This window comes from Stomoxys calcitrans, chromosome 3, assembly GCF_963082655.1.
Source record: "Stomoxys calcitrans chromosome 3, idStoCalc2.1, whole genome shotgun sequence".
NCBI classification, from domain to species: domain Eukaryota; kingdom Metazoa; phylum Arthropoda; class Insecta; order Diptera; family Muscidae; genus Stomoxys; species Stomoxys calcitrans.
The window spans coordinates 92,709,925-92,723,657 of record NC_081554.1 but is presented as its reverse complement, the minus strand read 5'-3'; the positions used below and the strand labels follow the sequence as shown (position 1 = coordinate 92,723,657).

General features: G+C 43.6%; 1 protein-coding gene across 1 annotated transcript in view; it reads left to right on the top strand.

Moving 5' to 3' along the window:
- LOC106084087 (UDP-N-acetylglucosamine--dolichyl-phosphate N-acetylglucosaminephosphotransferase) overlaps positions 1–11,280 on the top strand; it is a 34,933-nt gene extending 23,653 nt beyond the window's left edge. Inside the window, exon 4 of the mRNA XM_013247552.2 lies at positions 10,498–11,280. Coding sequence (XP_013103006.1) covers positions 10,498–10,987 — 490 coding nt within the window. The 3' untranslated portion in view covers positions 10,988–11,280. The remainder of the gene's footprint in view (positions 1–10,497) is intronic.
- Positions 11,281–13,733: the final 2,453 nt, after the last annotated feature.

Sequence of the window (13,733 nt, the reverse complement as noted above, 5' to 3'; positions counted from 1 at the left end):
GCCAGTTGTCTTTCAAGAAATCCGGAAAACCAACCGCCGAAGACGGATCACTCTTCACCGACCGATCGGTATAGGTATCAATTGAAAGGTATTGGAGAGTAGAATACGAATATGGTATAAAAAATGATATTATTGGTTACTACTGCTTGAATGATAATCGACCAAAAAATGCAAACAAAACCGGTAAACACTCTCAGCCAAAGCTACAAAAGCCAAACAACAAATTCTTTACGATTATGTGCAGAATTTCGGTACAAACCCGTTCGGTATAAACCCAAACCAAATGTGCAGAGATTCTAAAAAAACTCTAAGCTAATGTTCGGAAATACGAAAAAATACGACAAAACAATAAATTCCCTTACGAGCATGTACAGAATATTGGCAGATTTTCGGTCATAACCACAAAAAAATTTGCAGAAATGATCGAGAGAAATCTGGCCGAAAATCGGATAAATTTCTAAGGGAAATTTTGGGAAATCGGCAAATTTTCTTATGAAATATCAGAAAACTTCGGAAAAAAACTCTGACTTCAGAGCGCTCGGCAAAAGTTGCTCACTGGGTTGTCAATCGCTCAAAAAAATGCTCGTGTCGATTGGTCGAAAGAAAAGCTCCCGGTGCTACGAAATACGTCTATGACATCTTGACAGGAGATTAATCGTGGATGGGTGTTTCAAGATGAGCCAAATCCAAGAAAAGTTGCTCGCGCGCACGTAGCACTTTCAAGCAACTTATCGCCAAATTTTTTGGAAAAACTGGACATGTCACGGTCGTGCCACTAGAACAAGGCAGAACAGTCCATTATGAGTGGTACACAATCATTTGTTTGCCAGTTGTCTTTCAAGAAATCCGGAAAACCAACCGCCGAAGACGGATCACTCTTCACCGACCGATCGGTATAGGTATCAATTGAAAGGTATTGGAGAGTAGAATACGAATATGGTATAAAAAATTTGGGTCTAAGTACTCATCGGGCCGCCCCAACCCCAATTACACTCCAAATGGTTCATATTTACCGGCCATGGCAATATGGGGCTCAAATTTTTAGGATATTTGGAAATGCAACACGAATTTGATATCCATATTTGAGTCGAAATGTCTGAGGTGCCATCCCTACCATAACGAGAACGTTACCCTAAGCAAGAACATTACCACCAGGAACCGAGAAGGGGCAAATTCTCACACATCAATGAGTGTTTTCCGATTCCCGCAGTGCGACACCTCTTAGGGAAAATTTTTTAAATGACTATGCATGGCATTGTATCTCACAAATGTCGCCAATATTAAGGGTGGATAAACACCGCTTTGTCCGATGTTCTCGCCATGATTCGAACGCGTTCAGCGTTATAGGCTACATTGGCACGATATCCGCATTCAGGGCGAAGTGTCCCCACCCTAAGAAGATATTAGAGAGTTAAAGAAGGCGCAGTTCGGCTAGTCTAGTATATTTACCGCCATATAGTACCGATGTCGGAGTAAATTCCAGGGAAGTTTGGATGGGATTTGCGTCGTACCGAATTGGGGCCGAATTCGTTGACGATTTCGGACCAATTTCTTGACGAATGTCTTACAAATCGCGGACGATTTTGCCGACGAATTGGCCAAATTTCGGACCGATTTTTTAACGAATGACTTACAACTGATCAAACAAAACAATAATTTCAAGGCAACAATTAACGGTAGCACACGCAATTCCAAAAAAAAAGAAAAATAAAAAAAATATCCCCCTCCACTACTTGTGTACATTCCACACACGTGGTAACGAATGTTGCTATGCAAAAATAAAAATGAACCAAACAAAACTTTCCCCCGACACGCCCTATAGAATCGGTCCAATTTCGGACCGATTTCTTATTGGGCTTTATAATTGATTCTAATATTGTAATTTCTTTGCACATTGCATATAAATATATGCAAATGAAATACATGCTGGCTCATTCGTTACTGATGCCTCATATATTATATGGTGCTGAGGTATATTCCGGATCCAAGTGGACTTAACAGCTTAAGCTTGAAAAGTGTTTTAAACAATTACTTGAATGTTCTTTAGAGCACTTTCTCAATATGTGATGCCCTTGCCTTCTCTTTAATATCCTGATGCACAGTGAACCCAGTTACCTTCTTCCTTACTTTTAATTCCTGAATTCAACCAAGTGGACTTAACAGCTTAAGCTTGAAAAGTGTTTTCAACAATTACTTGAATGTTTTTTAGAGCACTTTCTCAATATGTGATGCCTTTGCCTTCTCTTTAATATCCTGATGCACAGTGAACCCAGTTACCTTCTTCCTTACTCTCAATTCTTGAATTCAACCCGGAATTCTCAAATTCGGTGGCAGTAAAGCTTGAAATGTAAATATATGAAACCTTACCATAGTCGTTCATCGACTGAGAACTTGAGATTATTTTGAAAAGCCATTGGCTGCCATTATTTCAACACATTCAACTGGTTAAAAAATGTTTTTGTTGATTTTGCTGCCGGCCAGGAAACCAACCATATGCATATATCTAATCGCTGCAAGAAATTTAATTCGTTCGGCCATGAATTCATTGATGCTGTCTTCCTAAAAAAGAGATCAACCAACTACAGCACAATTAAAAGTAATTTTTGCATTTAGATTTACAAAACAAAGTAATATTTGTTTTTATTCACTGCCGCCGACAAAGTTTTCCTATTTATTTTGATTTTAATTCGCTTTTTGATGCTGTCTGGCAACGCCGTACAAAATGGTAGCATATTTCAATCGAATGCCGTGATTCAAATATGTTTCGTATCGACAGTTTGTTCGAAGCAAAAACGAATACGTTATCGAAAAACAGATCTGCCACTGATGTTCCACAGTTACATAGTGACGCAAAGGCACATTCGTTAATATCTTCCCTCAACACAGCTTCGAATTCCGAAATTGTTTGCTCGGAAGTCTAATACATAGATCAAATTGATGGTCATAGATGCAAGGCATTTTGCCATCGTGCTAGATGTAAGATCGACCCCGTAGTTCGTACCCGTTTGAGCATGGCGAGGAAAGTACGATCTGACACTGCACGGAAGCTACAAACACAACAGATGGCAACGGCATATTCCACTCGACTAACCCAACTGCTTGATGAAAGCACTCCTTGTTCCGATGATATAATGGCTCAGTTGCAAACCATTGCCCACTACATGGAAAATGCTGCGAAATCTGTACTTGGGTACCGGAAGCCTCCCCCAAGAAACCCTTGGTACGACTTAGAGTATCGAGATGCTACTGCTATCAGTAGCAACGCGTCAGATGAAGTAGAGATATCGCAAGAAAAAGAGAGGAGAAACGCCTTTTTTGCAGAAAGATGAAGGAAATGGAAAGACACACTCAGGTGAATTGAGATGCACGGGAATCAGAATGAATTCCGAAAATTCTACCAAAGAATCAAACCAATGGCCTTGGAACATGCACATCCTCCTACAGAGACAAAGAAGGAAATCTGGTAACTGATACAGATAATGTGCTGAGGATATGGAAAGAACATTTTATCCAACTGCTAGTGTCCGACGATGGCAGCGAAGAGGATACCGCAGAACCAATCACTGGCAATTGTATAGAATTTTACCTCCTAGTCAGAATGAGGTCCAAGTAGCTGTGTCCCGACTGAAGAACAAAAAGGCAACAGGAGCCGACGGGTTACCTGCTGAACTTTATAATACCGGAGGCGACACGCAGCTAGTCTGCGCAATTTGGCTGGAAGAACAAGAAAGAGACAAGACAGTATGTGCCAACTATAGAGGAATAAGTCTCATCCCCATAGCATACAATATACTATCGAGCGTACTGTGTGAAAGATTAAAGTCTCAAGTCAACGAAATAATTGGGCCCTATCATTGTGGTTTTAGATCTGGCAAATCCACCATATAACAGATATCTACACTGCACCAAGTCCTGTAAAAGACCCGAGAAGGACAAATCAACACTTACCATTTTTTCGTTAACTACAAAGTCGCCTTCGTTCAAAGGTATTTCAGGCCATGTCTGAGTTTGGTATCCTGGAAAACTGATACGACTTTGCAAGATGACACTCGCTAATACACGCTCCTCAGTTAAAATAGGAAGGAACCTCTCCGAACCGTTCAATACCAAACGAGGTTTCAGACAGGAAGACAGCATATCGTATGATCTCTTTAATATCCTATTGGAGAAGATTATACGAAATGCAGGTAGGAATATGTATGGCACACTACTAGCAAGAGACTCATGAGAACATATGCTTCTCGCTTATGCCGACGGCATCGATATTATAGGTCGGTTACTAAAAGAAGCAAATGCAGCTTTTGGAAGTATCTAAAAAGAATCAACGAAAGTAGGATTGATATCAACTTCCACCAAGACTGCTAAAAAAATATTTGTAAAAAAATTAATAAAATAGTTATATATACGATGTAGCCGTTGAGTGAGGCATACGTGTTTTTATTTCGCTCTTCAAAGAAAAAATAAATATATATTCGTATCTCGGAATAGGTACTACCTATTACGAGAAAAATTTTAAGGCCTTTTGGAGTAGGCTAGAAATGGACTCCAAAGACTCAACATCTGTGGTGGTGGCGTCAGACCGCAGCATGTTGTCCTCCCCTCCTATGGGTGTAGGTGCCTTGGCACCTGTAGTCGAAAGTAATGCCTCAAGCGCACAACTAGTCATCTGACTAATTAATGAGGAAGAGACGGATAAACAAGAGGGATGCACAGTTCGTCCCCATCCTTTAAGGAAAGGTGGTGTTTCTGACTCGAATTCAGACAGCGACAGTGTCAATGAAACAGTCATCGCAGCCGAATGGAGAGATGAGGGCATCGGGATGACAGCAGAAGTGAGCGATGGCTTTGGTAAGCGCACACACAGATCGAGAAAGCGATCCGGTGCACTACGAAGGAGACAGAGGAGTATGTACCGGCAGCGAATCGGGCGAAAGTGCAGGATGCTGGAAGGGATAGAACTGACATTCCAAGCACTTCTACGGAAGCTGGAAAAAGAATCAGATCTCCCAGAGAGCATAACACTGTTAAAACACTGAAGAAGAAAAAGAGCTCCCCACTTTCAAGTACCAAGCCAGCCATCCCGCAATGGAGACTCCAGACAGTGTCGTGCGGAGGTAGACAAAGTTGGAACAGGAACGAGGAAGCGCGCACGGCCCCTGAGTCTTCATGGAGGACTGTGACTTCCAAAAGGAGGCCGCAGCCATCACGGAAGGGGAAGATGGTCGCTGAGAATAGTAAGGAGCCGCCCTTTTACGCCAGAGTGGCAAGGAAGCACAACAGAGATGAGCTGACTTACGTAGTCATCAATATCGGCTGTGCATCCGGTAGGATTCCACCAGATCATCGGTCCCAAGTGGAGGATCTGGTTAACGATCGGATTTTTGAACATGTGTGGAACTCTGTAGAGGGTCCACCCATACAAATGATAAGCTGCGAGTTTAGAGGGACATCTTTACGCTGCGTTTTGCGTCGGCGGAATGTATTGATACCGTCAAACAGCTCGTCAGAGGTATTCACGTTCCCTGGGAGGGCGCAAAGCTCGACCTGGTGAGAAAGGTGGATATCCCCCAGTTCACAGTGGGGCAGTAAATTTGAGACGGAACCCATGTTGGGATTCAAAACCAAGGTTTGGTCGCAGAGACGTGGGAGGTCTTCCACAGGGAGGAAAAGGAAGAAGGATCTCTCTTTGTGGTTGGCATTGATCAAGCCTCCGTGACGAGTTTGGCTAAGACTAAAGGCATGGCGCACTACGGGAGCAACGCTGTCTTTTTCAAGATTGGGAAGACTAGGATAGGCAGAAATTTTCATTCTGCGACACCAGGCCGTGCAGTGGCAGGTGACTCAACACCGCCCAACAAACAGGGGGCCGACAACGAGACAATCACGGCATCTCTCAATATTGGAAAGACTAGGAGAAACAATGATCCTAATACTAAAATATCAGGCAGTGCAGTGGCGAGAGACCCAACACAGCCTAACAAACAGGAACCCGACGACGGATCCATCACCGACTTAAAGATTCGGAATACTGGGATAGGTAAAGATCCTAATATTGAAACATTGGGCAGCGCTAAAATTTTAAAAGATCTTAGTATTGAAACACCAGGCAGTACAGGGAATGAAAACTAAATAAAGCTTAACGAACAGGGACCCGACGATGGAACCATTACTTATATTATTTATAAAAAGTCGGAAGACTAGACTAGGCAAAGGGCCTAAAACGATGATATCAGGCAGTGCAGTGACAAGAAAGTCAATGCAGTTTAAAGAACAGGAAGCAGACGATGAGACCATCACCTACTACAAGAAGCCCATTTACTTAATATTTGGAAGGCTAAGATAGACAAAGATCCTAGTATTGAAACACCAGGCAGTACAGGGAATGGAAACCCAATAAAGCTTAACGAACAGTGACCCGTCGATGAAACCATTACCGACTTTATAAAAAGTCGGGAGACTAGACTAGGAAATGAACCTAAAACGATGACATCAGGCAGTGCAGTGACAGGAAAGTCAGTGCAGTCTAAAGAACAGGGAGCAGACGATGAGATCATCATTTACTGGAGGACCAATGAATGAGGTAATCCAGTTAAACCTCCACCGGAGCGAGACTGCTACACACGCTCTGATGGAGAAAATCAGCAAGGGCAAGATTCATATTGCCTTAATTCAAGAGCCATGGACGACCCAGAACAAAGTCTCTGGCCTGAACCATATCAACTACCAATTATTCTATGTTTACACTGGTACTCGGCCGAGGGCATGCGTTATTTGTCATAAAAATTTGAATTATATATTTTCCCCAGAGTTGTCAATGTCGGATGCAACAGTGGTGAGACAGGGAGACGGTGGAGCATACCCGGCATCACTTTATCTGCCTTTCGACTCTCCGACACCGCCACCCACGTCGGAGCTGCAATGGCTGGTGAGGAAAGCAAAACAGACAGGAAACGAGGTACTAATAGGGTGCGATGCGAACTCTCACCACATTTCGTGGGGTAGTACCAACACTAATAAGGGTGGCCAAGCCCTGGCAGAGTTCTTGAATACTAACGACCTAATAACACTTAATATTGGTAACACCGCTACCTTTGTTAATAGGATCAGGGAGGAGGTTTTAGATGTGACGATATGTTCAGAAAATCTGATCGGATTACGACTGCACTGGTGGGATCCTTCGAAGATAGTTATCCTCTTCGGGAAAGGAAATGAGTCCAAGAAAAACCCTGGATGACCGGGGATATTCGCAATATTGGGAAAGAGGTCCGCAGACTTTTTAACAGAGCACGACGTAAAAAGGCGGAAGTTTATTGGGATGTGTATTACACATGGCTCAAGGAATAAAATAAGATTACCAGAGCGGCAAAACGTGCCTCCTGGAAGCTTTTCTTCGAACAGGTCGATAGCGTTAATGACGCCGCCAAGATAAAAAAGTTTCTCTCAAAAACCCATGTCCAAACTGAAACTTTAGTAGACGACATGGGTGTAAGAGCAGAGACAACGGAGGACATGTTGAGGCTTTTGATGAAAACCCATTTTCCACGGGATACGAAGGGACTCACGGAGACACCGGAATCTTGGAATAATGATGTTGGTCGAAGGTTTATAATAACGGAATTTATGGTGAAGGAATCCTTGAGGAGCTTCAAACCATTTAAGTCACCCGGACTTGATGGACTATTTCCGGCGTTACTGCAAAAAGAGGCAGACTATCTGGCGCCTCGTCTGGTCAAAATTTTCACAGCGTGGCTAGGACTTTCGTATATTCCGAAAGCCTGCCAGGAGGCAAGGGTGATGTTTATACCCAAGCCCGGCAAGGCAAGTTATGCGACACCAAAGGCCTACAGACCCAAAAGCCTTACGTCCTTTCTATTCAAAACCATGGAACGTACTGTGGACACCATGATAAAGAGTAGGACATCCAGCGAACTGCTCAGATACAAACAGCATGCCTATGTCAAGGGAAGGTCGGTGGAGACTGTCCTGCACGAGGTTGTGCATAAAATGGAAGAATCTTTTGATGCCAAAACGTACACACTGGCGGTATGCATATACATCGATCAATCCTTAGACCAATACCGGGTGGACCCGGTCCTTAGAGACTGAATAAACGATATGCTAAGGAACAGGTGGATAAATTGTGAGTCCCATGGCATAAATATATGGGAGAAAGTGGCACAGGGCATGCCACAGGGGGCATTTTATCGCCACTCCTATGGGTGACCACCATAAATGACCTATTACGGATGCTGACTGAGGAGGGATTTGAACCCGTCTGCTACGCAGACGATGTTATAATGCTTCTAAGAGGTAAGGATCCGAACGAGCTATACAGAAGGGCCGAAAGGGTCTTGCATATGGCATATGACTGGGCTAGACCAAGAGGTCTCAATGTTAACCCAGAGAAGACTGAAATATGCCTGTTCACTACGAAGACGAAGGTGATCCAATTTAACGTACCACGTTTCCTCAATAAGATAATTCCGATATCTGACAAGGTCAAATACTTAGGTGTTATCTTGGACAGGAAACTGAATTGGAAGTCTCACATTCAGGAGCGTACTGAGAAGGCCCACAGGTGTTGGGCACTATGTAGACGGGTCGTAGGCTCGAAATGGGGCCTGAATCCGAGGATAGTCTACTGGCTCCACAGGAGCGTGGTTAGACCAATACTTACTTACGCCTCAGTAGTTTGGTGGACTGCTATGGAGAAAAAGTGCAACATAAGGATCATACAACAGGTTCAGAGAACATGTTGTGTTGGCATAAGCGGAGCGATTAGTGGCAGCTACTCCGGCTATGAGACTTAAGGCGATGGGAGAATGGATTGAGTATGGGAGCAGCTGATACCATCGCGGTATAATCGAGGCGACGATAGGAAACCCGGAAGGAAGGGAAGATGTTTCCCATCGGATACCTGAGATTAACTTTAAGGTCAAGTGCGAGGCACTTCTGCCAGCGGCACAGTCTTGAATTGACGGAACCCTAGTATTGCCATCTGGAAGATCATGTTACACGGATGGATCAAAGCTAGAGGACAGAGTGGGCCTAGGGGTTTACATTGAGAACCCAGGGACTGAGTTCTGTTTAGACTGCCTCATACGGTCCTGCAGGCGGAGATCCGGGCGATCACGGAATGCGTGAAGTGGTGTGGTGGTAACGCGAAGACGTCGAGTGTGAACATCTTTACCGACCGTAAAATTGCCATACGGGCAATAACAACCAGGACGGTAAGGTCACGAACAGTCTTGCAGTGTAAGAAGAAGATTAACGTCTTCTCTGAGGATGACAAAATCCGCATCGTTTGGTTGCCGGGCCATAACGGAGTAAGGGGGAATAAAAGGGCAGATGATTTGGCGCTGAAGGTTAAAGGACTGCCGTCAATAAACTTGGTTAACCCGAAGCCTTTCGGGTCGACACAGTCCGAGTTAAGGGAGTCGGCGATGAATACGCATGCAACATTGTGGAACAGCGAAACGCTCGGTAGGACGGTGAAAATCCTATGGAGGGATCCAAATCGTGAGAAGACGAGACTATTACTGAAGTAAGAAGGAGGTCAGTATAGCTATTGGTATCATAACGGGACACAGGAATACGAGCTCACTTATTTAAAATTGATGCGGCAAGTGAAAGCATCTGTAGGGCATGCGGGGAAGATGATGAGACGTTGGGGCATTTCCTTTGTCATTGCCCGGCTTTCGCGTCTAACAGATACCGGCACTTAGGTGGAGACACAATACCAGACATGAACCCACTTAGGGGAGTGGATTTTGTAAGTAGTACAGAATTTCTAACTTAACATTTACTTTTTAGAGGCTACTTTAAAGTTTTAAGAGCGTACAACAAGCCGATTACTGGTTTAGGTGTATGTCCATAGTAGCATGGGGACATGCCCTAACCTAACCTTTAGGGCATGTTATGGAGTCAGGCACCTTAAGGGAACGCGTCAATCTTAACTAAAACTTACATATTGACTGATCGTACAATTGGGGTCTCAACTAAATGGTCTATGAAAAAGGAGCACTAATCTGACACCAACATTTGATGTCAACTATCAGGGGTCGCTTGATCCTGAGAAGTAGAAACCCAAGGCAGGTATACAGGCCGATCGGGGCAATTTGAGTCCCAAATGAAAGGTTGCAGCATCTCCTGTCATTGTCCGGTCTTCGCGGCTAACAGCCATCTGCGCTTGGGTGGGGACACAATACCAGATATGAACCTACTTAGGAGCGTGGTATGGAAAACCTTTAGGGATTTTGTAAATAGCACAGAACTTTACATAAATTTTAGGATATAGCGGACAAATGGATTTTGTGTTTGCAACTGAACTTCTTTCAAAAGATGTTAAAAAATTTCTCTATTCAGGCATTTTAAGATGTAGCGTAGCTCAGCAAGACAGCTGGTATAGTTATTTAAAAAAACGATTTATTTTAAGCCACAGGAGTTGGAGTCGAGTCCGTAACTAATTATTATAATCATTTTTTTCCTTTTTTTCAGATATCCATCACAAGTTTTTGTGGGTGATACGTTTTGCTATTTTGCCGGTATGACATTTGCCGTTGTTGGCATTTTGGGTCATTTCAGTAAAACACTTATTCTCTTTTTCCTACCACAAATTATAAATTTCCTATACTCAATACCTCAACTCTTTAAATTTGTGCCCTGTCCAAGGCATCGTCTACCCAAATATGATGCACAGACAGATCTGCTGCACATAAGTACAACTGAGTTTCACAAAAATGAACTCAATATTTTGGGTAAGATAATGGTAACTATACTGAAAACGCTGAAATTGATCACGTGGCAAGAGCTAGCCGACGGACGAGTTATAACGAACAATTTTACACTGATCAATTTCGTTTTGGTCATCTTTGGTCCAGTGCACGAAAAGGTTGTAACACAAATGCTTATGTCCATCCAGGTGGCATGTTCGATTGTGGCATTCATGATACGTTATCCTTTGGCCAACTTCTTTTATGATACGTAGTTGGAAATGGAGTAACGTGGTCTTACTGATGCAATAAAACCCAAGGAAGACGACCAACTAACAACAATTCCACGTCGACATTTTATTTGACTAAACCAAAAAACTAAGCCTATTTTTATGTTAACTTTTAGTTATTAAAGTATGGAAATTTTGTATAGAAACAAGATTCTGTTATTACCAATACATTTGAAAAAAAGTTCAAAAACAAATATGTTTTTTAAAAATTTCTAGCACTGTATGGGCACATTGTCTTTCAAAATAGTCGTCGGTTTAAATAAACCCCTGTTGATGTAGCCAAATTTGTATATATATTGGTGGCGATCCTCAAGCTTCAACAGGTGAGTAAGCTTCGTGATGGTCATTGGTTATTCTTGCTTTACTTACTGTATTTGGCTATGACAGAACATTTGTTCCACTTGCCAAACGTAGAATAGCGTTCCAAGCGCCTCGATATTCTGCGCTCATTCTAAAATCTGTGACACCAAGTTTCGAGGTGTTTCCCACCACTTGATCTTTCCTTCGGGCTTTTGGTCTTCCCGGTTTGCGTGGACCACCGTGTTTGCCTTCAAAGGACTTCTCTGCTGGAGCTTCTTCATCCATTCTGACAACATGACCTAGCCAACACAGCCGTTGTATTTTGATGCGTGTAACTATGCTATCGTCGTCGTACTGCTCATGGTTCATACGTCGCCTATATTCTCCATTAACGCAAACTGGTCCATATATTTTACGAAGAATGTTTCTCTCAAATACTGCAAGCACCGCCTCATCTGCTTTCACAAGTACCCATGCTTCAGAACCATATAACAACAAGGGTGGTATTAGTGTCTTGTATATGGTAATCTTCGTCTGTCGGGAGGTGGCCTTGTTTATAAACTGCTTACTTAGTCCAAAGTAGCATCTGTTTTCCAGTTGTTGTTGTTGTTGTTGTTGTAGCAGTTTATTGTGTACTATCTTTCGTCTGCTTGATTCTGTTGTCCACAGGGATCTGGGTCTGAGTCGAGTGGGTCTGGCCGGGCAGTTAAACAGGTGACGTGTATCGTGCGGTCCCTGGTTACAATCGGGACATACATCTTGCACGTCGGCATCAATCCTAGCTCTGTGGGAATTGAGGCGGCTGCATCTGCCGGAACGTAATTGAGCCAGAACCACTCTGGTTTGCCGGGGGAGGTCGATTTCTTCGGGTGCGATGGGTGGCGGTCGTTCTCCAAGGACTACATTCACCCGGTAGCCATTTAACGCGTCTGCTACCGTGTCTGCATGAATGTTGTTCAGACCCGCTTGATCTAGAGGTTCTCTCTTGTAGCGCTGGTCCTCACGCTCTAGATCATGTAGATCTACCTTAAGGCTTCTGGGCGGTGGGTATCTATCCACAAGATGATGATTTGGATGATTTCTGCGATAACAGCCCAAAAGGTATTGCTTAGACAGCATGTAGTTATGTCTTCGCACTGGTAGGATCTTTGTCTCCTGATGGAGGTGGTCCACATGAGAACTAAGGAGACAGCCCGTCGCAGTTCGGAGGGCGGCATTCTGACAGATCTGAATATTATTCCACTGCGTGTCACAAAGCTGACGTGACCACACTGGCGCTGCATTACTTACCACAGACCGGCCAATTGCTTTGTACGTGGTCAACAAGGTTTCTTTGTCTGCACCCCAAGTGCTGCCAGCGAGTGACTTGAGGACCTTGTTTCTACTTTTGACTTTATTGCAGATTGCTGTGGCATGTGGGGAGAAAGTGTAGGAGCTGTCAAATGTGACGCCAAGTATTTTGGGACACTTGATGGTCGGAATCAATTCTCCATCGACCATCACAGTCAGCTCAGAATTCACCTCACGCGTATTTGTAGTGAACAGTGTGGCTGAAGATTTGGTGGCGGATATCTTCAGATTTCTTGCAGCGAAATATGAGGCAAGCTCGTTGAGGTAGACGTTCAACCTATCGCAGATGTCATCAATGGTTGGGGGGCCTGATGCCATGATCGTACAGTCGTCCGCATATGATACGATCTCTATGCCGTCTGGAGGAGGTGGGATGGAGGATAGGTAGAGGTTAAACAGAGCCGGAGATATCACCCCGCCTTGGTGTTTCACTCTACGGTGTTTTGACTTCTTATCCCTAAATTCCACAAATGACTGGCGGCCAGTATTATTCTTCGCTTTATCTGAAAACGGATGTCATTCGTTTCGGTTACGGCGGTGCCGAGGTACATAAAGTTACTGACTATCTCAAAGTTGTGGTTCCCAACTTTCTCCATTTTCTTTATCTGCTCGGTTGTACAACGTGTTCTGGGAGATGAAACCATCCATTTCGTCTTATCTCCGTTTACTGCCAGACCCATTTTCACTGACTCTCTTTCGATTCTTTCAAAGGCAGCAGTTATGTCGTCGATGTTGTCGGCATAGGCGAGTAGCATGTGTTCTCTTGTGATTAGTGTGCCATATCTATTCACATCTGCACCTTGTATAATCTTCTCCAGCAGGATATTAAAGAGATCACACAATAGGCTGTCCCCTTGTCTGAAACCTCGTTTGGTATTGAATGGTTCGGAGAGATTCTTATTCTTATTCTATTCTTACTGAGGAACGCGTATCAGCAAGTGTCATCCGGCAGAGTCTTATTAATTTTGCAGGGATACCAAATTCAGACATGGCTTGAAATACCTTTGAACGTATAGGGGTATCGAAGGCGGCTTTGTAGTCAACAAAGCGATGGTAGCTGTTGATTTGTCCTTTCCGGGTC